Source organism: Xenopus tropicalis, chromosome 2, assembly GCF_000004195.4.
Source record: "Xenopus tropicalis strain Nigerian chromosome 2, UCB_Xtro_10.0, whole genome shotgun sequence".
Lineage (NCBI taxonomy): Eukaryota > Metazoa > Chordata > Amphibia > Anura > Pipidae > Xenopus > Xenopus tropicalis.
Window position 1 is genome coordinate 161,987,092 of NC_030678.2, and position 24,761 is coordinate 162,011,852.

At 43.1% G+C, this 24,761-nt stretch overlaps 2 protein-coding genes across 2 annotated transcripts; one reads left to right on the forward strand and one right to left on the reverse strand.

Annotated features, from left to right (window-relative positions):
• Positions 1-249: 249 nt before the first annotated feature.
• On the reverse strand, positions 250-1,192 carry LOC116408898 (progesterone receptor-like). The gene is made up of 2 exons (XM_031897319.1): positions 998-1,192; positions 250-405 (listed from the first exon to the last, which is right to left on the reverse strand). The coding sequence occupies exons 1-2, from the start codon at positions 1,175-1,177 to the stop codon at positions 250-252; spliced, it is 336 nt and encodes a 111-aa protein (XP_031753179.1). The 5' UTR covers positions 1,178-1,192.
• A 5,378-nt stretch (positions 1,193-6,570) lies between these two features.
• Positions 6,571-12,562, forward strand: LOC116408899 (collagenase 3-like). The gene is made up of 4 exons (XM_031897320.1): positions 6,571-6,812; positions 7,907-8,055; positions 9,679-9,804; positions 12,029-12,562. The coding sequence occupies exons 1-4, from the start codon at positions 6,613-6,615 to the stop codon at positions 12,202-12,204; spliced, it is 651 nt and encodes a 216-aa protein (XP_031753180.1). The 5' UTR covers positions 6,571-6,612; the 3' UTR covers positions 12,205-12,562.
• Positions 12,563-24,761: the final 12,199 nt, after the last annotated feature.

Sequence of the window (24,761 nt, forward strand, 5' to 3'; positions counted from 1 at the left end):
CAACAGTCCACAAATTGAAGAAGCACACTGCATTGGTCTGTGGTTCAGACATTCCTCAGACAAAAAGAAAAAATCTCCTGCTAAGCAAAATGGAGAACTGAAGCAACTGTAAGTGGTAAGAAATCAAATGCTTTCTTGCATGCAGGTTGCACCCAAACAAATAGAAATGTCCATTAGATCATCTTTATTACAAGTAACATATAAATTAAATTATTTTAAGGGTGATGGGTGATGAAAGAGATATGATATTCACTTTTTGTGAAATATAATTGGTTTTACCATCCCCGCTAGGATTTTGGGTAACTGGTCAGAGATCACTTCCGACATCATTTCAGGAAATTCCACACTAAGCGATCGAGACTGCAGGAAGGTGTTGAGACAATACAGGTGGAGCTGCTTTACAAGCTGGTGGGACCAAACAAACATCAGGCATGGTAAGTATGGATACAAAGAACTCAAATGGTTCCTACAGAGCTTGTAGGCTGACTCCTTATGCTCTGCAATAGTTATATGTAAGAAGCACTTAGGGCCCATTTCCAATAACAGCCATTACAGGGCACCTCTTTAGTTGCCTTCAGGGAACATCTTCTACCTGCGAGCATGTACCTGGTTCCCTACACTTGTGGGTTCCTCACCTGGTGCTCAAAAGCTACAGCACCTTGTGTCTTTAGAGCACCTATACATAGGGTATAACACCTCTAACTAGTCTTCAGTCATGTGGTCTCTTCCTTATTAAGCTTATTGGCAGCCTTATTTGGGTTGAACTTGTCTCTTCAGTCTCTACCACTTTATAATCATGTACCCTTTGGTAATAAAAATATGTTTTATTTAAAACTTTACAGCTCTCCTTTTTAAAGCTGGTTAGGAGTATGGGGTTATTGAAATCATTGTGCTTCATTTATGAAACACTGACATAAAAAGCAATCATTTAAAAAGAATGGAAGCGCTCATCACTTAATTCAGGAATGAATGATTGGAAAAGACAGATTAGACTTACTTCATGCATGGAGTCCATGAGTTTGGTTAGTTGATAGAAACGCTGGGAGCTGGCAATCACACCCTTGTGCCTTAAGCCAATAGCCTTGGCCAGCTCTCTTATGTAGTTTGACCTCATATCATCAAAATGAGTCTGACTTTTGAGGCCTTCCAAATATGTGGTCAGTTCTAAAATTTCCATAAATGTAGTCTTTGCTGTATGTATTATAATATGTTGGGGAACCAAATCTATCGGAAACACACCATAGGGCAGCGCTCTGCAACATCTAAACACTACTGATTTGCTATTAGCCTGCAATTTGCTTGCAAGGCTTGTTTAACCCAGTGAGCTGGTCTATTTGTTCCCTAGTTGTGTAATGATAATATTTCTATCTGTACTTTTGTGTTTGTGAGTCAAATACCCAGGAGTTTTACTATAAATATATTATTCTGTCATTGGCAAGAGGTAATCCATAGTTTATATGGTGGGAAAGAGAACATGGCCGTTCCCCTTTGGACTTTACCTCGTACCAAGGGTGCAAATGCTGGGAAGCCTGGAGCAGAAGGCCCCGGAGTCAAGATTCGAGCCCTAAGGTGACCAACCCTAGAGAAGCAGTTTCTGTCATAATACACTCACAGTTGTGAATTAGACATGCCTTGGCAAGAACAGCATCTGCTCCACCAAGAAGTGTGGTCCCTATACTTCCCCCTAAGTTTAGGGACCACAGTTTGGAAAGGGGCTAATTACTTCCCTGAAATGCCTCCCCTGGAGGAAATCTATTTCACTATGTTGTCTCTCTACTGGTGAGACAATTTCTACCCATTACAGATGTTTGATGGCCAATATCACTTTAAGTAAGTGGTTTCTCAAAGTGCTAGGCTGCAACTTTTAGGTGGTCTGGAGCATTTTCTGGGGGGGCCAGTCAGTTAGGGTGGGATCAGGGGAGCATGTTCTTACTTATTCTACTGAAAGCACCACTTCAAGGTCAATTATGTGCATCCTTATTACGTGCAAGAAGGGACGCTGTACAAATGTTAGACCTCAAAGGTGAAGTGAAAAAAGAAGTCAGGGAAATGGACCCCTTGGTTTTGGCTCAATAAAAGTAACCCAAGATGCAGACCCCTTTGGTATGAACTCCAATACTGATGATGCTACTGGACCAAAACTATTTCCGCCAATACAGAAGAATGCCTTTCACTAATCCAAGGAGTTGATGTAATGATTAAATAGTTGGTTATTTGAATTATAAACGACTCAGTTATAAACAACCTCAAACAACTGGCTCCAGTGCGCACTAAGCACGTCAGTAAGAAGTAATTGCCTTGGGCAAGGTCAGTGCCGTATTCTAATGGCATACATTGTATGGGTCCTGCAACAACTTTAAAAATAAGCAGGAGGTGAGTGTATGGCAGATTGATGAGACAACGGATATCGCAAAAGCTTCAGATATAGGTCATCTCATCAATCGGGCTGGGCGAAAGATTTTGCTTGGGAACCGTTGAAGGCACCCAAGCAAAATCTGTGTTTAGGGCTGAATCGTCAGGTGGAGGTAGAATCCCTATTGTTTCTACCGCCATATCTGACAATTCAGCTCTGAACGTCAGTGGAGGGAATGAACGACCAATGGTTGCAGGAAAGATTATAATTGTTAGGTATATGGCCAGGGTTGGACTGGGGGGTGTAGGACCCATTGGGGCTTCTGCCGTGGTTGCCCCTGCACCCCCCAATGGCCCCCTTGGCAGCCTTTCAAGATGCGCTGAGAAACATTTGTGACGATGTAGAATCTACATTACCAATATAAATGTACCTTTGTATCAGCTTCCTGGCTCCCTCTTGATTAGTGCCATGCTGTGTATACTAGCATATAATATAGCGTATAATAGCATTTCACCATGATAGGACCATGCAAAACAAAGCACCAGTTAACAGAAATCTCTGATGTTCAATCATTCATTCATTAAACTGAACTCTTAATGTTTTCAGAAATAAATACTATTTACAATAGAGCTGCAATGTAATGTTAACTTATTTGGTGTTGCCCAGTAGATGGCAGCACTAGCACTTGTGCATTGTTATGATGCATAATTGCAATGAATATTACAAATAACCAGGCAGGTTTTTAAAAAGAATTCCTATGTAAGAGGCCACAGCTAAAGTTTTATTTTATAAAAAGCACAGCTAAACAAAGCAGCATGCCTCTTGCTAGTAGTTTGTAACCACCTGTTGGTAGGGGCTCCAAAGATTTCTGATGGCACCCTTCTCCCTACAGAATCCCTCCCTGTAATTAATATAGAGTCACCCTTGCAACTCTTCACATTCCCATGAGTCAGTTGAGCCTGTCTATAAAATACTAAGAGAACTTAAATACAGAGTGAAGCCAAGCATTTTGTCACCCAAGTGCTTTTCGGCTTAAGGGGCAAGCAACATAACCACTGGAATTACCTGCTCCTGTAGGTGCACTAACAGGCCAGGCAACTTCCACAGGAATTTTGTGAAGGTTGATTTTGAGCATTTTTTCACCCACCATACAAGCTGCAAAATGCTTGTAATTGCCCTGTGCGCCATTTCCCATGTATGATGGAGTATAAAAAGACCTTATATTTTATATAGTACAGCTTAGTTGTATACCTCTGGGTGTTATTCAATCTGCAATGTATATGTAGTATACCCCCCATTGCGGACTATAGCTTCTGCCCCATTGCAGCCTACAGCTTGTGCCCCGTTGCAGCCTCCAGCTTGTGTCCCATTGCAGCCTACAGCTTCTGCCCCATTGCAGCCTACAGCTTGTGTCCCATTGCAGCCTACAGCTTCTGCCCCATTGCAGCCTACAGCTTGTGTCCCATTGCAGCCTACAGCTTGTGTCCCATTGCAGCCTGCAGCTTCTGCCCCATTGCAGCCTACAGCTTCTGCCCCTTTGCAGCCTACAGCTTCTGTCCCATTGCAGCCTACAGCTTCTGCCCCATTGCAGCCTACAGCTTCTGCCCCATTGCAGCCTACAGCTTCTGCCCCATTGCAGCCTACAGCTTGTGCCCCATTGCAGCCTACAGCTTCTGCCCCATTGCAGCCTACAGCTTCTGCCGCTCCCTAACTTGCTGGTCTTACTGATGCACAAGTTAGGGGACAGGCACAAGTGAGGAATTTGCTTTTTCCCTTGTGTTTGTGTAGGTTTCCTCCAGGATCCTTTGCTTTTCTTGCTATAATTAAAATATATATATTATTAGAATAAAGTCATTAGCCACATATTTTAACATGACACATCCATTTTTTACAGAATATAATTTGTTTCTTGTTGCCGCACATGAATTTGGTCATTCGCTGGGTTTGGGTCATTCTCGTGATCCAAACGCTTTGATGTATCCAACCTACCGCTATATGTACAATGTTTACTTTCTTCTACCCCAAGATGATGTGAAAGGAATACAGTCCATATATGGGAGGAAGAAATAGGCAAAATAACATGAGCTGGATCTCCATATTGTATTTGCCAAACAAAATCAGTATGCAAGCTTTGTTATTTTAGTATGGCAATAATCCTTCAGCAGCTACACAAAGAGAATGCAATAATAACCTACATTTAACCACACGGGAGGGTTCTAGTTGGTCATGGCATGAATGCAGCTTTCCAAGCAGTGATTGGCCAACGTGAGAGTGGAACTTGGAATCGGCAAAGGTTTAAGACATCTTCTATGGACCCCACTGGTCATAATGATATTAATTACTAATTGTTTGCTTCTGTTTTTCAAATAAAATCAGTGATTTGCCAAAAGCTTCTCATTTTTAAAGTGTTTGCTACAGACAACCCTGATTTAGGAAATTAAATAGATCATTCACATTCAGTCATTTATATACTATAATTATGTACAGTGTAAGGTTTTCAGGTAGTCACTGGGGAAAAGACTTGGGTGCACTTTCAAACACTTCAAAACAGGGGCACAGACAGTACAATTCAATATAACTGGTCTTTGGTGAGTTTATTTAAGGCTTTTCGAAGGAGAGATACAAAACAAAATAGAAAAAAAAAAAAGAAATACAGAAAACAACAAATCCTAAGCCTGTCCAGCTGTTACTAATACACAGATCTTTTCCCCTCACTACCCCAGGTCCCTTACAAAGCCATATGCACAAATAAGTTTTCAGACTTACAGGGATGTAAGATCACCCAAAACAGCAGCTCTTGCTCTTACTAAGGTTCTCTCTCTCTCAGGGAGCCAACCCCTGCACAGTGGCAGACCAATCACCTCGCAGCTACCTGTCTGGGAACCCAAGTCACCTGGAGCAGCCTACTGGAATGGAGTATTCAGCCACTTTTGTCCATTGGCCCCAGTGGCTCCGTAAACCAGCTTTCCCTCAAGCTGAACAATAGTAAAATAAACACTTTACTTTTACCTTTGCAAAACTGACACTTGCTGAAGTTACCCCACGTATGACAGGAATCTGGGGGAAATATACACTGCATCCACTTGTTTCCCAGGGCTTCTCTTACAACAGATTCTGGAAACGGCCTTACCTCTTGATCAGTATTGCTAAGTGTACAAGTAGTTTAAGCTTCAAGGAGAACTTAAACCACATTATGTTTTGGGCTTCTGTACCAGCCTAAGGCACCCACAGCCCTTTAGCAGGGAAGATCTGTGCCCCCAAAGATGCCCCAGTAGCCCCCCATCTTCTTTTCTGCTGATTCCCTGCACATACTCTGTGCTGCATGTACTTACATGTTCGCCGGTGGGATGGCGGGTCATGGCAACTCTGGGAGATTATTCGCCCGTGACAAGGGAGATTTGTCGCAGGTGACTAATCTCCCCGTGTGCCAGAGCCCTAAAAGTAAATGTAATTGGCTTAGACAAGCAGACCCTGTAATTGCATAAATTCTAGAACCTTTGTAGCATTGCATGCTGGGAGTTCTTTATTAAACATAAATCTGTTATGCATTACCCCATGTTCCACGTTGTCTTTGTGCATTTATACCATTAAAGGACAATGAAAGGTTAATGTAAATTAAAAGTAAGTCTAAAGCCATTCTTATTAAGTACTTACTGCATATCTAAATTCCCAGATCCCTGCTTGCTTCTCTGAGATATGGTGCTGGCAGCCTACAGCAGTGTGAAGCCTACAGTGACATCACTGAAATCTCTCTCCCCTTCCTGTAGGTGCCAGCGGCAGCCTTCCTATTCTCTGAGCATGTGTGTAACTTGATCCTGTCTCCTGTTCTGAGCTACACATGCCCACCAGCCAATCAGAAGCGGATCTGTCAGAGGGGAGGGGGGGAGGGAATGAAACACATGTGCAGTATGAAGCAAGGAGGGAAAGGAAGGGAGAATACCTTTTTAGAGATGGCTGCCTGTTCTAGAAAATGTGCAGTAAGTGTGACTGAGTAAATATTTGATTAGGTGAGCCAAAAGTGTGGCGTTTTTACTAAACAATAGGAGGGCTATTGGGCAGTATGCTTTTTACATTTTGACTTGCATTCTCCTTTAATGTTAGTAAAAATGAAGAATATATTATGGGTCATTTATGAAGTTCAGGGCAATCCGCCATGTTTTTTTGCATATTGCGCCCTGAATGCTGATGATGATAATAATGTATACTCTGTCAATCTATGTCTTTTGATTGCTTAGGATTATTTAGGAAAGTTCTATCCGATGAACCCAAAATTAAAGGCAAACGCATTTGTGGAGAAAATCAAAGAAATGCAAAAGTTCTTCAGAATGACAGTTTCGGGGAAGCTGGACAGAGATACTCTGGCTATGATGAAGGCTCCTCGATGTGGAATGCCCGATGTGTCAGAATACAGCAAGTTCCCTGGAAATCCACGATGGAAAAACACCAAACTGACATACAGGTTAGATTCATACATGTAGTCATGATAAACTCACAGAGAACTTATTTTTCTTACTTATTTGTTTCTTAACTTATTTGTTTTCAGAACAATTCACAATAAAAAAGGTCCCCCAAATATTTAGAATCCATCATATATATATATATATATATATGTATCCTGTTATAATCCAGTGTTTAAACTGCTCATATATTGAATTTAAATTGTCAGTTGTTTTTTTAGTGGTCTGGCTGTCAGCTAAAAGATTATTTTGTGAGAAAATGAAATAACGTAAGAGTCATCTGATTTTATTTGGACAGTTCTAAGCAGATCAACATCCAGGGTCGGACTGGGCCACCGGGAAAAAACTTGGTGGGCCCCAGTCCTGGTGGGCCCTGGTGGCCCAGACCCGATGCCCGCAGGGACCTCCACCGATCCGCCGGTCTCCCTCCCCGACACGCTGCAGGTACACGCATTCGGGGAGTGGGGTCAGACAGGTGGTGGGGGCCCCTGCGGGGGGGAAGTCTGAAGGCGACAGGGGCCATTGGGGGGTGCAGGGGCCCCTGAAGCAGAAGGCCCGGTGGGCCCTGCACCCCCCAGTCCAACCCTGGCAACATCACAAGATGAAGGATTCACAAACCACAGCCTAGATATAGCAAATGTCATATGAAAAAATAAAAACAGTTAATGGTAAAGTGACATTTTCCATTTGAACTAGAAAAAAATGAGGTTCTCTAAATCCTGAGAATCAGTTAATGGAGAAAATAATCTTAGGCACCATCATCTCCCAATCGGGGAGTAGAAGCCATGGGAAGTAGTCCTTATCACTATGGAGTGCTGAAAGCCTATGGCATTAAAAGTTTTATGGCATTCTGGTCTTGCCCAAATTGTATAGTTTTTCATCACATAAGAAATATAGCACTGGAGATTTTCATGTGATTCTCTGCTACAAATTCTTGCTGATTCATTCATTTGTGGTAAGCATCACATTAAAGCTGTCCGTGCGGTCCTTTTTGTGGGAGTCCCATTAAGGCAACTCTGGTCACCAAAAATTTTCAATCACAAATATGTTTAAAAAACAGAATAAAAAATCAAAACGTTATTTTTTTCTCCTTAAGAATTCAGAATTACACCCCTGATCTCCCTCGCCAAAAGGTAGATGAAGCGATACAAAGGGCACTCAAGCTGTGGAGTGATGTTGCCCCACTGACCTTCAGAAAACTAACTTCGGGAACAGCAGATATCATGATCAAATTTGCAAAACGCTGTAAGTTTTACTCTTTAGGAGTGCTAATAATATCTGTGCAATGGAACTAGACTGACTGGGTACAAGGAATATGTTACACAGATACTAAGAAATCACATCCATTGACTTCTGTTGAACTCAGTATTACATGTCTGGTGTGTGCGCCTTTATCAGATCGCAGCATAGGGCAGGCAGAGTATGGCACACACAGGCAGCATTGGGCAGGTATATTTTGGCACACATGGGCAGTACTCTGCCTGCCCTATGCTGCCTGTGTGTGCCATACTCTGCACTATGCTGCCACTGTGTTCCATACTCTGCCTGCCCTTAGCTGCCTGTGTTTGCCAAACTCTGCCTGCCCTTAGCTGCCTGTGCGTGCCATACTCTGCCTGCCCTATGCTGCCTGTGTGTGCCATACCCTGCCTTCCTTATGCTGCCTGTGTGTGCCAAACTCTGCCTGCCCTATGCTGCCTGTGTGTGCCATACTCTGCCTGCCCTATGCTGCCTGTGTGTGCCATACTCTGCCTGCCCTATGCTGCCTGTGTGTGCCATACTCTGCCTGCCCTATGCTGCCTGTGTGTGCCATACTCTGCCTGCCCTATGCTGCCTGTGTGTGCCATACTCTGCCTGCCCTATCCTGCCTGTGTGTGCCATACCCTGCCTGCCCTCTGCTGCCTGTGTGTGCCATACTCTGCCTGCCCTATGCTGCCTGTGTGTGCCATACTCTGCCTGCCCTATGCTGCCTGTGTGTGCCATACTCTGCCTGTCCTATGCTGTCTGTGTGTGCCATACTCTGCTTGCCCTATGCTGCCGGTGTGTGCCATACTCTCCCTGCCCTACCCTGCCTGTGTGTGCCATACTCTGCCTGTCCTATGCTGCCTGTGTGTGCCATACTCTGCCTGCCCTCTGCTGCCTGTGTGTGCCATACTCTGCCTGCCCTATGCTGCCTGTGTGTGCCATACTCTGCCTGCCCTATGCTGCCTGTGTGTGCCATACTCTGCCTGCCCTATGCTGCCTGTGTGTGCCATACCCTGCCTGCCCTCTGCTGCCTGTGTGTGCCATACTCTGCCTGCCCTCTGCTGCCTGTGTGTGCCATACTCTGCCTGCCCTATGCTGCCTGTGTGTGCCATACTCTGCCTGTCCTATGCTGTCTGTGTGTGCCATACTCTGCTTGCCCTATGCTGCCTGTGTGTGCCATACTCTCCCTGCCCTACCCTGCCTGTGTGTGCCATACTCTGCCTGTCCTATGCTGCCTGTGTGTGCCATACTCTGCCTGCCCTCTGCTGCCTGTGTGTGCCATACTCTGCCTGCCCTATGCTGCCTGTGTGTGCCATACTCTGCCTGCCCTATGCTGCCTGTGTGTGCCATACTCTGCCTGCCCTATGCTGTCTGTGTGTGCCATACTCTGCTTGCCCTATGCTGCCTGTGTGTGCAATACTCTGCCTGCCCTACCCTGCCTGTGTGTGCCATACTCTGCCTGCCCTACCCTGCAGGTGTGTGCATTAATGACCAATAATGACTTAATAAAGATTTACCAAGATTCCACATCATTTAAATATTTGCCTGTAATTACAAAGCTTTACTTTAGTCATAATGTAAAGTAATATGAGCCATTCATTCTGTTTTGTTGATTTTCTTTTTAAGCACATGGAGATTTTGACCCTTTTGATGGCCCCCATGGTGTTTTGGCTCATGCATTTGCTCCAGGAAATGGAATAGGTGGGGATGCTCATTTTGATGAGGATGAAAAATGGACAAATAGTGCAGCAGGTATTTCTTTTTCTATACATGCAACATATGTTATTCTAAAGTTACACATTAAGTATCCTCAGGGTCAGACTGGGCCACTGGGAAAAAACCCGGTGGGCCCCAGCGGCCAGACCCGACCCTTGCCGGCTCTCCCCCGGCCAACTGGTTCTCCCCTGACGCGTTAAACTTATGCACGCTCAGGGGAGGATGTCAGGTGGGGGACCCTGTGGGGGGTTAGGGAGGTTCAGCGGGGAGGGGTTAGGGGGGGAGGCGCAGACGGCGGGGGCACCAGCCATGGTGGGCCCTGCACCCCCCCAGTCCAACCCTGAGTATCCTCCAGGCAGAAGGAGTAGGGATGCACCGAACCCACTTTTTTAGGTTTGTCCAAACCTCTTAACCCACCCTGCCGAATCCTGAACCGAATCCTAATTAGCATATGCTAATATGTGAAGGGTTAAAAATTACCACATGCAGCGAAAACGATTTTCCCCCTACCATTTAACTTCCAAATGCTAATTAGCATATGTGAATTTATGCTAATTAGGATCCGGATTCGATTGGCCCGGGACCGTGGATTCTTCCGAAACCGAATCCTTCAAAAAAAGGCTGGAATTGGCCCAAATCCCGAACCGAATCCGGGATTCGGGGCATCCCTACTAAGGAGCCCCTTAGTGGTAAAGACAGGGCCCCATTGCAGCCTACAGCTTGTGCCCCATTGCAGCCTACAGCTTGTGCCGCATTGCAGCCTACAGCTTGTGCCCCATTGCAGCCTACAGCTTCTGCCCCATTGCAGCCTACAGCTTCTGTCCCATTGCAGCCTACAGCTTGTGCCCCATTGCAGCCTACAGCTTCTGTCCCATTGCAGCCTACAGCTTGTGCCCCATTGCAGCCTACAGCTTCTGTCCCATTGCAGCCTACAGCTTGTGCCCCATTGCAGCCTACAGCTTGTGCCCCATTGCAGCCTACAGCTTCTGTCCCATTGCAGCCTACAGCTTGTGCCCCATTGCAGCCTACAGCTTGTGCCCCATTGCAGCCTACAGCTTCTGTCCCATTGCAGCCTACAGCTTGTGCCCCATTGCAGCCTACAGCTTGTGCCCCATTGCAGCCTACAGCTTCTGTCCCATTGCAGCCTACAGCTTGTGCCCCATTGCAGCCTACAGCTTCTGCCCCATTGCAGCCTACAGCTACTGCCATATTGCAGCCTACAGCTTCTGCCCCATTGCAGCCTACAGCTTCTGTCCCATTGCAGCCTACAGCTTCTGCCCCATTGCAGCCTACAGCTTCTGTCCCATTGCAGCCTACAGCTTCTGCCCCATTGCAGCCTACAGCTTCTGTCCCATTACAGCCTACAGCTTGTGCCCCATTGCAGCCTACAGCTTGTGCCCCATTGCAGCCTATAGCTTGTGCCCCATTGCAGCCTACAGCTTCTGTCCCATTGCAGCCTACAGCTTGTGCCCCATTGCAGCCTACAGCTTCTTTCCCATTGCAGCCTACAGCTTCTGCCCCATTGCAGCCTACAGCTTCTGTCCAATTGCAGCCTACAGCTTCTGCCCCATTGCAGCCTACAGCTTCTGCCCCATTGCAGCCTACAGCTTGTGCCCCATTGCAGCCTACAGCTTCTGCCCCATTGCAGCCTACAGCTTCTGCCCCATTGCAGCCTCCAGCTTGTGCCCCATTGCAGCCTACAGCTTGTGCCCCATTGCAGCCTACAGCTTCTGCCCCGTTGCAGCCTACAGCTTCTGCCCCATTGCAGCCTACAGCTTGTGCCCCATTGCAGCCTACAGCTTCTGCCCCGTTGCAGCCTACAGCTTCTGCCCCATTGCAGCCTCCAGCTTGTGCCCCATTGCAGCCTACAGCTTGTGCCCCATTGCAGCCTACAGCTTGTGCCCCATTGCAGCCTACAGCTTCTGTCCCATTGCAGCCTACAGCTTGTGCCCCATTGCAGCCTACAGCTTCTGCCCCATTGCAGCCTCCAGCTTGTGCCCCATTGCAGCCTACAGCTTCTGCCCCATTGCAGCCTACAGCTTCTGCCCCATTGCAGCCTACAGCTTCTGCCGCTCCCTAACTTGCTGGTCTTACTGATGCACAAGTTAGGGGACAGGCACAAGTGGGGAATTTGCTTGTTCCCTTGTGTTTGTGTAGGTTTCCTCCAGGATCCTTTGCTTTTCTTCCTATAATTCAAAATCATAATATTATAATAAAGTCATTAGCCACATATTTTAACATGACTTGTATTTTTTTACAGAATATAATTTGTTTCTTGTTGCCGCACATGAATTTGGTCATTCGCTGGGTTTGGGTCATTCTCGTGATCCAAACGCTTTGATGTATCCAACCTATCACTATTGGAACACCGGAAACTTTCGTCTACCCCAAGATGATGTGAAAGGAATACAGTCCATATATGGGAGAAAGAAATAGGCAAAATAACATGAGCTGGATCTCCATATTGTATTTGCCAAACAAAATCAGTATGCAAGCTTTGTTATTTTAGTATGGCAATAATCCTTCAGCAGCTACACAAAGAGAATGCAATAATAACCTACATTTAACCACACGGGAGGGTTCTAGTTGGTCATGGCATGAATCCAGCTTTCCAAACAGGGATTGGCCAACGTGAGAGTGGAACTTGGAATCGGCAAAGGTTTAAGACATCTTCTATGGACCCCACTGGTCATAATGATATTAATTACTAATTGTTTGCTTCTGTTTTTCAAATAAAATCAGTGATTTGCCAAAAGCTTCTCATTTTTAAAGTGTTTGCTACAGACAACCCTGATTTAGGAAATTAAATAGATCATTCACATTCAGTCATTTATATACTATAATTATGTGCAGTGTAAGGGTTTCAGGTAGTCACTGGGGAAAAGACCCTTGGGTGCACTTTCAAACACTTCAAAGCAGGGGCACAGACAGTACAATTCAATATAACTGGCCTTTGGTGAGTTTATTTAAGGCTTTTCGAAGGAGAGATACTAAACAAAATAGAAAAAAAAAAAGAAATACAGAAAACAACAAATCCTAAGCCTGTCCGGCTGTTACTAATACACAGATCTTTTTCCCTCACTACCCCAGGTCCCTTACAAAGCCATATGCACAAATAAGTTTTCAGACTTACAGGGATGTAAGATCACCCAAAACAGCAGCTCTTGCTCTTACTAAGGTTCTCTCTCTCTCAGGGAGCCAACCCCTGCACAGTGGCAGCCCAATCACCTCGCAGCTACCTGTCTGGGAACCCAAGTCACCTGGAGCAGCCTACTGGAATGGAGTATTCAGCCACTTTTGTCCATTGGCCCCAGTGACTCTGTAAACCAGCTTTCCCTCAAGCAGAACAATAGTAAAATAAACATTTTATTTTTACCTTTGCAAAACTGACACTTGCTGAAGTTACCCCACGTATGACAGGAATCTGGGGGAAATATACACTGCATCCACTTGTTCCCAGGGCTTCTCTTACAACAGATTCTGGAAACTGCCTTACCTCTTGATCAGTATTGCTAAGTGTACAAGTAGTTTAAGCTTCAAGGAGAACTTAAACCTAACTAATTGGCTAGAAATGCTGCTCATTATGTTTTGTGCTTCTGTACCAGCCCAAGGCACCCACAGCCCTTTAGCAGGGAAGATCTGTGCCCCCAAAGATGCCCCAGCAGCCCCCCATCTTCTTTTCTGCTGATTCCCTGCCCATACTCTGTGCTGCTGTCACTTACCTGAGCTTAGGGGCCCACTCACACTATACTGTATATATAGAATATAAATGTCACACTATACTGTATATAGAATATAAATGTCACACTATACTGTATATATAGAGTATAAATGTCACACTATACTGTATATATAGAGTATAAATGACACACTATACTGTATATATAGAATATAAATGTCACACTGTACTGTATATATAGAATATAAATGTCACACTATACTGTATATACAGAGTATAAATGTTACACTATACTGTATATATAGAGTATAAATGACACACTATACTGTATATATAGAATATAAATGTCACACTGTACTGTATATATAGAATATAAATGGCACACTATATTGTATATATAGAGTATAAATGTCACACTATACTGTATATATAGAATATAAATGTCACACTATACTGTATATATAGAATATAAATGGCACACTATACTGTATATGTAGAATATAAATGTCACACTATACTGTATATATAGAATATAAATGGCACACTATACTGTATATGTAGAATATAAATGTCACACTATACTGTATATATAGAATATAAATGGCACACTATACTGTATATATAGAATATAAATGTCACACTATACTGTATATATAGAATATTAATGTCACAATATGTCTGATTAGTAATTCATTCACATTACATGGCAGCTTTGAAACCGGTGCAATTAGCATCAGGATTTTATAATCAGCCCTGTAGCTTCAGTTTATATGACAGGCCAGCCTAATTTTCTGCTTGATAATTTGCGATGGCCCCTGCTCAGAGCAAACTGAATGTAGGCACTGCGTGCGGGGGGGATAGGGGGCGGTTATTTAGTGAATGAATGAAGGTACTGTGCAGTTATTAATCAATTAAATAAGGGATTTGTTTGCCTCTAATGCAATAACATAGATACATATAACATGAAATGATATCCTGTATTGTGCAATTCTGCCAGCGTGATTAATAACCCCCAACCCATAAACCCAACATACAATAGCCAATAGCGGAGCGGCCCCTCACTTACACATTCAATAAGTGATATAAGTGATTCCAACTCTGAGCTGGGATGTTTAGGGCCACAAATGAAGTGATAATTAGATATATTGGTGTAGGGACCCATAGGGTTAATACTTCCCTATGGCTTTAAGCCCTACCATTCCCTATAGCTTCCTGTTGCTGGGCAGAGGCCCATGTATCTAGTGTGCCATTAGCATCTGCGCCTTATTGGCTAACAGGGAGACCCCTCCCTTGGCACTCTGATACAGTGCTGGGTAAAGGGGTGGGGCTCCCTCTTTGGCTGCATGTGTGGGAGTTCCTGTGAGACCAGCAGGGCCCCAGTAGCCATTATACCCTACAGGCTGCATCTCGCTCTAGTGAAGTGGGGGACAGGGGCCCGTGAGTGAGGGGGAGTGAGTATCAGGAGAATCTATAGCAGCACTTTCTCTCCATAGTCGGCTGTGAGGGATCCTTGGTTGCTAAGGGACACCCTGAGGATACAGATACTGGGCCAGGCTACTCTCCGCAGTTTGGTGGGCCTTCCCTTCCCCACCCTCGGCTGAGGTGGGCTATACGGGTGGACACCATATTTTTCTGCTTGTTTTGCAATTGCCTGATATCCCCTCTGTGTGAGTATTGCTATAACCCTGTGGGCAATAAACACGTTCTGGTTTAGCACAAAAAAACCCTTCTGGCGCTATTTACTCTGCACACAGTGAGTTGTAGTTGCACTACTCCCCAAGGATATTTCCACATAGAGAAAGCCCATCTGGTGTGTAGAGTCCTATGTACCCCGCGCTCTACAGCCAATCTAGCTGGCGCTGCCTGGTCTCACAGGCAAATAGGGGTTACATTGGGATATCCCATTATGTTCATGTTGATATGCATTAACCCTTTGGTGGGGGTACGTCATAGATATAACACAGTGCATCAACTTCCTGTTTGTGACAGAAGGGCTCCGTTCCCATCAGTTGAAATAGATCTGTGCCATATAAATACCCAGTTCCTATGCAAGTTACTTATTTACCTAATACTTCTCTCCAGCGTCAGTGAATACAAACGTTGCTTCCAGCGGATTGGAACCCCCGGCGGTAGTGCGCTAATGTGTCCCTGCATAAGATTTACCCACAGATCCTGCGGAACAGGTATATGATCTGCAAGTTCATCTCACCACAATGGGGGAAAGCGAGGGGGCCCAACCCCTGATGGCATTAGTAACCACAGCTTACAATGGCTTTTCCAAGAGGCCGGCATCCACGTGTACTTAAGGGCATACTGTAGTAGTTACTACATACTGTAGTTGCAGAACAGCATACCTCCCAACATTTGAAAAATGAAAAGAAGGACAAATGGTAATTTTCGTTGACCACGCCCACTTTTGTGACCACGCCCCAATTGTCACACCCCATTTGTTTCAAAAAATACTCCTTTTATATAGTGGAAATGGTGGGATCAGACGCAAATGTGCTATACCCTCATACTGTACTACCTAAGGAAAACAATATAGCAACTCCTACATATAAAATACAAATATAGAGAGAAAGCAGTCAGTTATAAGTGAGTTATAACTATGTACCAGTTTTGCCCCCCCATACACAGTGCCCCCAATCACCCCCATAGACAGTAAACCCCCATAGACAGTACCCCCAATTGCCCCCATACACAGTGCCCCCCATACACCGTACCCCCCATAGACGCTCCTCCTTCTTCAGCGGCTTCTGCTCCATATGCGGCTCCTTGTGCGGCGGCGTCATGCCCTTTTATAAGGTTGCGCCCCGTGTGTACGTGTGACGTCAATACTTACAGGGTGCAACCTTATTAAAGGGCCTGTCACCGCCACACTAGGAACCGCAGAAGAAGCAGAAGCCGCACGAGCTAGCGCATCCATTATTCTATATACTGAGCAGACTTTCTGAACAGATTTATTTTGTTTCTCTATTACAACCAGTTCAACTACAGCTCTTTTACTGATTTCATTATTCAGCATGCCCCTTTTTTTTCTAAGCCCTCCTTCTCTCTCCGACTATGAAAACTTCAAAGAGGTGCCTACTGCCCATGCTCGATTGGCTTTAATTAGAGCAGAGGCAGTGAGCATGCCCAGTTGGCACCTCTTTGAGTTGGAAAGAGAAGGAGGGCTTAGAATGCAAAAGGAGCTTCATGCTAGACAAGGAAGTTGGTAAAAGAGCTGCCGTTCAGCTGCTTGTAATAGACAAACAAAATAATTCTGCATGCAGAAAGAAAGGTATGTTATGCTGGGGGCTGCTTATAGTAATATTATGTGATTTTAAAGTAGAAGACTTACTTATCCTTTAAAGGAGGACAAGAAAAGTCTATAAGTCTAAAAAATAAAAAAAGAAATATGGCTAAAAAAGATGTTTTTAATTAACTGAATCTACCGTACCAACCTAGAGGTTCAGCACAGTAATGATCCAGGCCTTCACACATAGCAAGTCCCTTTCTTCTGATAGTTAGCTTGTCTGTCATCAAACCATTAGGGTATATTCACTATAGCAGCTGATGCTATTGGTGATTAGTCTGATGCAGACTACACTGGATTATACCCTGCCCTGCAATGTTAATTAGTTACTAAGCAGCCTTTGTACATTTTATATTGTATATTTTATATAAAAGGCATGAACATTCTGTAAATGATATCCTTAACAATGGCACATAGCAATGTCATTAGTTACAGTCCATGCTTAGTGATTTAACGTATATATAAAAGTTATAAAAGCACTCAGCCTTTTGCCTTCTACAGTAAGTACTGGGCCCCACAGCAAATGCAACTTAGAGCCCCAATTTTACCAAAACATATTGAAAATGTTTATTAATTTAGGGCCTTACTGCCCCCCCCCTGCCTGCTGCCTCTGTAGTTAAGCCTCTGGCCTTTTGGCTGGGGAGTGGGTGGGGTGTAACATGGGGTGGGGCTATGATGTCACAGGACAGGGAAATGGGAAGTTTGGGCAAATAGACGGGTCTGTACTTATAAGGCCTAGTCCTTTAGCAGAAAGGGAAGGATTTGTAGGGTATTATTAATTTATACATTTGTAATTCTGACCCCAGCTCTACCTGGTGATTTACCTGCTGGGCTGGTCAAGTATCTTTATATTTTACAATAGGGGTACATTTTTCTCTATATTCAGTATATTGTGAGTAGGTTCCTAAGTGCAAGTAAGCGATAGCAGCACAGAGTATGTGCAATGAATTAACAGAGGAGTGGATGGGGAGCCACTAGGGGCAGCTTTGGGGGCACAGACCATCACTGATAAAGGGCCGCTGTGGCCCGTAGGGCTGGTACAGAAGTTCCAGACATGGGGGGTAAGTGACTTGCACAAGTGCAATGAGCTACTGTTGGTGCAATGTGCTGAGTTTTTTACCCAGAGATTATCCACAATTCCAGTTTAATTTTGGCCACCAGAGGGCGATCAAGTCACCTACAACTCTAATACAGTAACCAGGGAAAATGGCACAATTGGCAGGTATGGGGTTTAGTCTGCTAGCTGCTCTTCTCTGTGACATGACATTTGAAAGTAAAACTGATCATTTATCTGACTATGATATTGGGGTTGGCCGAAGCATATGCAATGACACTTTTATGTCTCTTCTTCATTCCACAGAAAACGAAACAGCCCCAAATAACTAAAGAAACAGGGCCCATGCCAAGATCAGAGTGTTCTTTCTAACACAAACACGTAAGGTTCAAAAAGATTCTTGGTTCTCATAGCATATTTAAGTCATTGGAATATAATCCCCCCCCCCCTGAGTAGTTGTAACAGTCCTTTATTTACCAAGGCTCCCCAGCCTGATACATATTGCTCCCCAGCAATACATTCTAATTCATTCCCTTGATCTTAGGCAAAACTATACATAAATATACTCAATTTTTGCAAAGAGACTCAGAACGGTGTCGTATTACTTAGTGGCAGTGTTGTGCCCATGGGCAAGCCCTGTATCGTTTGCCATGACAAGGTTCTGGCACAGCTGCATCATATAAAATGGGTATTTCATATCTCTATGATGTCTGTTTCCATCCAGTAGGCTTGGGTGCTTTAACGCCACACTGGATCCAAAGAGACTGGATCCAAACCTTGTCATGGCAAACGATACAGGGCTTGCCCATGGGCACAACACTGCCACTAAGGAACAGTATGTGGATCATACTTACATCTGTGCTTTCAGAGATCCCAGGGATCACCTGATTGGCTTGTTGGAACCTCCAAACTTGCAATAAGGAGAGCTAGAATGAAATAAAGCAATTTTATAGCTTATTGACCTATAAACTTAACTTTTATTCTATATTTTCAGACTGCTCCACCTCAGGAAGGAGCTTTGGTGTGCGTGAGCTTATTTGATTATGGATTTCCCCTTGGGCTACAGGTTCGGGGCACCAGGACCCCCAACTGAGAGCGGTGGGTTCCATTTTGTTGCCTAATTAAGCTGCTGATTCCACTATATTTACAATCTAATGACCCAGTGAGCAGTGCTAGTGTTATTTTAAATGTACTTAAATTTTACTGTACTTACCGCACCAGCATAAAGGTTCAGCATCTCAATAGCAGTAATGATTAAAGAGCTCCCCATCTTGTAAATACTAACATACAGACCCATACTGACCTATCTATCCACTAACATACAGACCCATACTGACCTATCTATCCACTCACATACAGACCCACACTGACCTATCTATACACTCACATACAGACCCACACTGACCTATCTATCCACCCACATACAGACCCATACTGACCTATCTATTCACCCACATACAGACCCATACTGACCTATCTATTCACCCACATACAGACCCATACTGACCTATCTATCCACTCACATACAGACCCATACTGACCTATCTATCCACTGACATACAGACCCACACTGACCTATCTATACACTCACATACAGACCCATACTGACCTATCTATACACTCACATACAGACCCATACTGACCTATCTATCCACCCACATACAGACCCATACTGACCTATCTATCCACTCACATACAGACCCATACTGACCTATCTATCCACTCACATACAGACCCATACTGACCTATCTATCCACTCACATACAGACCCATACTGACCTATCTATACACTCACATACAGACCCATACTGACCTATCTATACACTCACATACAGACCCATACTGACCTATCTATCCACCCACATACAGACCCATACTGACCTATCTATCCACTCACATACAGACCCATACTGACCTATCTATACACTCACATACAGACCCATACTGACCTATCTATACACTCATATACAGACCCATACTGACCTATCTATACACCCACATACAGACCCATACTGACCTATCTATACACTCACATACAGACCCATACTGACCTATCTATACACTCACATACAGACCTATACTGACCTATCTATACACCCACATACAGACCCATACTGACCTATCTATACACTCACATACAGACCCATACTGACCTATCTATACACTCACATACAGACCTATACTGACCTATCTATACACTCACATACAGACCCATACTGACCTATCTATACGCTCACATACAGGCCCACACTGACCTATCTATCCACTCACATACAGACCTATACTGACCTATCTATACACTCACATACAGACCCACACTGACCTATCTATACACTCACATACAGACCTATACTGACCTATCTATACACCCACATACAGACCCATACTGACCTATCTATACACTCACATACAGACCCATACTGACCTGTCTATCCACTCACATACAGACCCATACTGACCTGTCTATCCACTCACATACAGACCCATACTGACCTGTCTATCCACTCACATACAGACCCATACTGACCTATCTATACACTCACATACAGACCCATACTGACCTATCTATCCACTCACATACAGACCCATACTGACCTATCTATCCACTCACATACAGACCCATACTGACCTGTCTATCCACTCACATACAGACCCATACTGACCTGTCTATCCACTCACATACAGACCCATACTGACCTATCTATACACTCACATACAGACCCATACTGACCTATCTATCCACTCACATACAGACCCATACTGACCTATCTATACACTTGCATACATAACCATATATACCAACATCAATACTAACTGTAGATATTAGTATCACAATAGCCTTTGATACTATGCTTGTTCAAGAACTCATCCAGGCCCTTCTTATAGGCATTAACAGAATCTGCCATTACAACATCACTAGGAAGGGCATTCCCCAACCTCACTGCCCTCACCGTGAAAAACCACTTACGCTGCTTCATATAAAAGTTACATTCCTCTAATCTAAACTCCCCCTCTAATGTACCTGTACAGTGCCTCTTTTCCAGAGAAAACAAGCTCAACAGTCTAACTTCATAGTTTAACCCTTCCATCCCCTTTACCCGTTTAGTTGCAGTCTCTGCACTCTCTCCAGCTCATTAATATCCTTCTTAAGGACTGGAGCCCAAAACTGCACTGCATACTCAAAGCGAGGCCTTACCAGGGGCCTATAAAGGGGCAAAATTATGTTTTCATCCCTTGAGTCAATGTCCTTTTTTAATCCAAGACCGCACTTTATTTGCTTTAGTAGCCACAGAATGACATTGCCAGGAATTAGACAACTTGTTATCTATAAAACCTACTCCGCTATAGGGTGAAGAAGTGTGGAGAGTGTAAAACTGAGGGAGGAGTAGGGCACTGTAGGGCATGTGTGTAGCAGAGAGTATACTAAGTAAAACGTATGTGCATTGGGCTTCCCATTGACTCCAATGTGATTCAGCAAATTGCAAATTTTGACACAAAGCAAAACATGGCAGATTAACTTTCAGCAAAGCTTGAAATTAAGGGAAAATTTTTCATTGGTAGTTCCGAAGCTGAAAAAGGAGCCCGCCACAAACAAAACACCCCAGAATCTAATTTAGTTTCATCCAAATGCTTTGTGCAAAAAGTTGATGCACAGCAAAAACAAAAAGTTTGCGTCAAACAAAACTTTCTCTGTTTTGCAAATTTTTTGCAATTTCATGAATTTTTTGACAAAGTGAAATGGGACAAATTCACTCATCACTAGTTTATTATTTCTTGGTTTTCTATCTATGTAATGTATTGTGAGTGTGCTTCCCAGCATCACTGTCATGCTCTGGCTAAAGGGACACTGCTGTGGGCAAACACACTCTAAATGCAGCATTCTAGTAATCTCTGTATTAATGTGTCATTTGCAGCACTCCTTGTACTGATATATTATACACGCTGTAATAGTACCATTCCCTATACTGAGAATGGATACACAATATACACACCCATCACTTCTTTTGTTCAGATAAAAACATGGATAAAAATAATAATTTTAATATTGGTACGGTCCGCCTTTAGTGACTCTAATGATGTGAATATGTTGGAATGATTATAGTAATAATTACAGAGATTTTGATTTTGAAGGGGGATGTTGTACTTGTCCCTACGTACAATAATTGTGCCATTCCCTATGCTGATATTTTATATATTTAATAGTGGGGCATTCTCTATGCTGATTTAATCTGCATCCTATAATGGCAGCAATTCCTATACTCATATTATGCACATAGAATAACAGCTCGTTCTCTATGGATACTTGTGCGCTAAAATACATTTAAATATTGAAACTATAGGATTGTTGTGCAATTAGCAGAGATTCCTAATAACTCAGTGAATATCAGGTACAGGGCAACACTGCATTCCCTATACACATATACATTACATACAATAATGGGCGAGTCTCTGTACCATTCCTTATAGAAATATATTATACATGTTGTAATGGTCCCATTCCCTATACTGAGAATGGATACACAATAAACACGCGCTCGTCATGGCAACAAAACCCCCTGCATTTTATTGGAAAATGGCTGAATCCAACAGTCATTATCTGAGCTGCTGATACAGATTTCCCGCCTCTGGCTGCACCTGTGGTGTCACAGTATGTGAATCTCTCAGTGGCAGTTATTCCTCTGATGTCACACTATAACTGCCAGGGTGTCGGGTAGCAGCCCAGACTGGCTCAGTCTTAGTCAGGCAACTGAGGTGAGTGGAGCTGTTTTAGTTCAGGGGAAAACATGGATAAAAATAATCATTTTAATGCTGGTTTGTTGCGGCCTTAGCGCCAGTAATGATGTTGTAATTATGTTAAAATGTGTGAAAATACAGGGAAATTGATTTTGCTCCTACATGCCATTATTTCCCTATGCTGAAAGCTTGGGAACTGGGGTTTTCCAGATCTTTCTGTAATTTGAATCTCAATAGTCTACTTAAACATGATTTAAACATTAAATAAACAATAGGATTGCTTTGCCTCCAATTAGGGGTAATTATATCTTAGTTGGGATCAAGTACAGGTACTGTTTTATTATTACAGAGAAAAGGGAATCATTTAACCATGAATTAAACCCAATAGGGCTGTTCTGCCCCCAATAAGGGGTAATTATATCTTAGTTGGGATCAAGTACAGGTACTATTTTATTATTACAAAGAAAAGGGAATCATTTAACCATTAAATAAACCCAATAGGGCTGTTCTGCCCCAATAAGGGGTAATTATATCTTAGTTGGGATCAAGTACAGGTACTGTTTTATTATTACAGAGAAAAGGGAATCATTTAACCATGAAATAAACCCAATAGGGCTGTTCTGCCCCCAATAAGGGGTAATTATATCTTAGTTAGGATCAAGTACAGGTACTGTTTTATTATTACAGAGAAAAGGGAATCATGTACAGCGCTGCGGAATATGTTGGCGCTTTATAAATAAATAAGCTTCAAGCAAAGCTTGAAATTAAGGGAAAATGTTTCATTTGTAGTCCCAAAGCTGAAAAAGTAGCCCCCCACAAACAAACCACCCCAGAATCTAATTTAGTTTCATCCAAATGCTTTGTGCAAAAAGTTGATGCACAACAAAAACAATAAATTTGCGTGAAACAAAACTTTCTCTGTTTTGCAAATTTTTTGCAGTTTCATGAATTTTTTGACAAAGTGAAATGGGACAAATTCACTCATCACTAGTTTATTATTTCTTGGTTTTCTATCTATGTAATGTATTGTGAGTGTGCTTCCCAGCATCACTGTCATGCTCTGGCTAAAGGGACACTGCCGTGGGCAAACACACTCTAAATGCAGCATTCTAGTAATCTCTGTATTAATGTATCATTTGTACTGTAATGGCAGCACTCCTTGTACTGATATATTTTACATGCTGTAATGGTACCATTCCCTATACAGAGAAAAGGGAATCATGTACAGCGCTGCGGAATATGTTGGCGCTTTATAAATAAAAGTTAATAATAAAATAATAATTAAACCATGAAATAAACCCAATAGGGCTGTTCTGCCCCCAATTAAGGGGTAATTATATCTTAGTTGGGATCAAGTGCAGGTACTGTTTTATTATTACAGAGAAAAGGGAATCATTTAAACATGAAATAAACCCAATAGGGCTGTTCTGCCCCCAATTAAGGGGTAATTATATCTTAGTTGGGATCAAGTGCAGGTACTGTTTTATTATTACAGAGAAAAGGGAATCATTTAACCATTAAATAAACCCAATAGGGCTGTTCTGCCCCCTATAAGGGGTAATTATATCTTAGTTGGGATCAAGTACAGGAACTGTTTTAGTATTACAGAGAAAAGGGAATCATTTAAACATGAAATAAACCCAATAGGATTGTTCTGCCCCCAAAAAGGGGTAATTATATCTTAGTTGGGATCAAGTACAGGTACTGTTTTATTATTACAGAGAAAAGGGAATCATTTAAACATGAAATAAACCCAATAGGGCTGTTCTGCCCCCAATAAGGGGTAATTATATCTTAGTTGGGATCAAGTACAGGTACTGTTTTATAATTACAGAGAAAAGGGAATCATTTAACCATTACATAAACCCAATAGGGCTGTTCTGCCCCCAATAAGGGGTAATTATATCTTAGTTGGGATCAAGTACAGGTACTGTTTTATTATTACAGAGAAAAGGGAATCATTTAAACATGAAATAAACCCAATAGGGCTGTTCTGCCCCCAATAAGGGGTAATTATATCTTAGTTGGGATCAAGTACAGGTACTGTTTTATTATTACAGAGAAAAGAGAATCATTTAACCATTAAAAAAAAACAATAGGTCTGTTCTGCCCCCAATAAGGGGTAATTATATCTTAGTTGGGATCAAGTACAGGTACTGTTTTATTATTACAGAAAAAAGGGAATCATTTAAACATGAAATAAACCCAATAGGGCTGTTCTGCCCCCAATT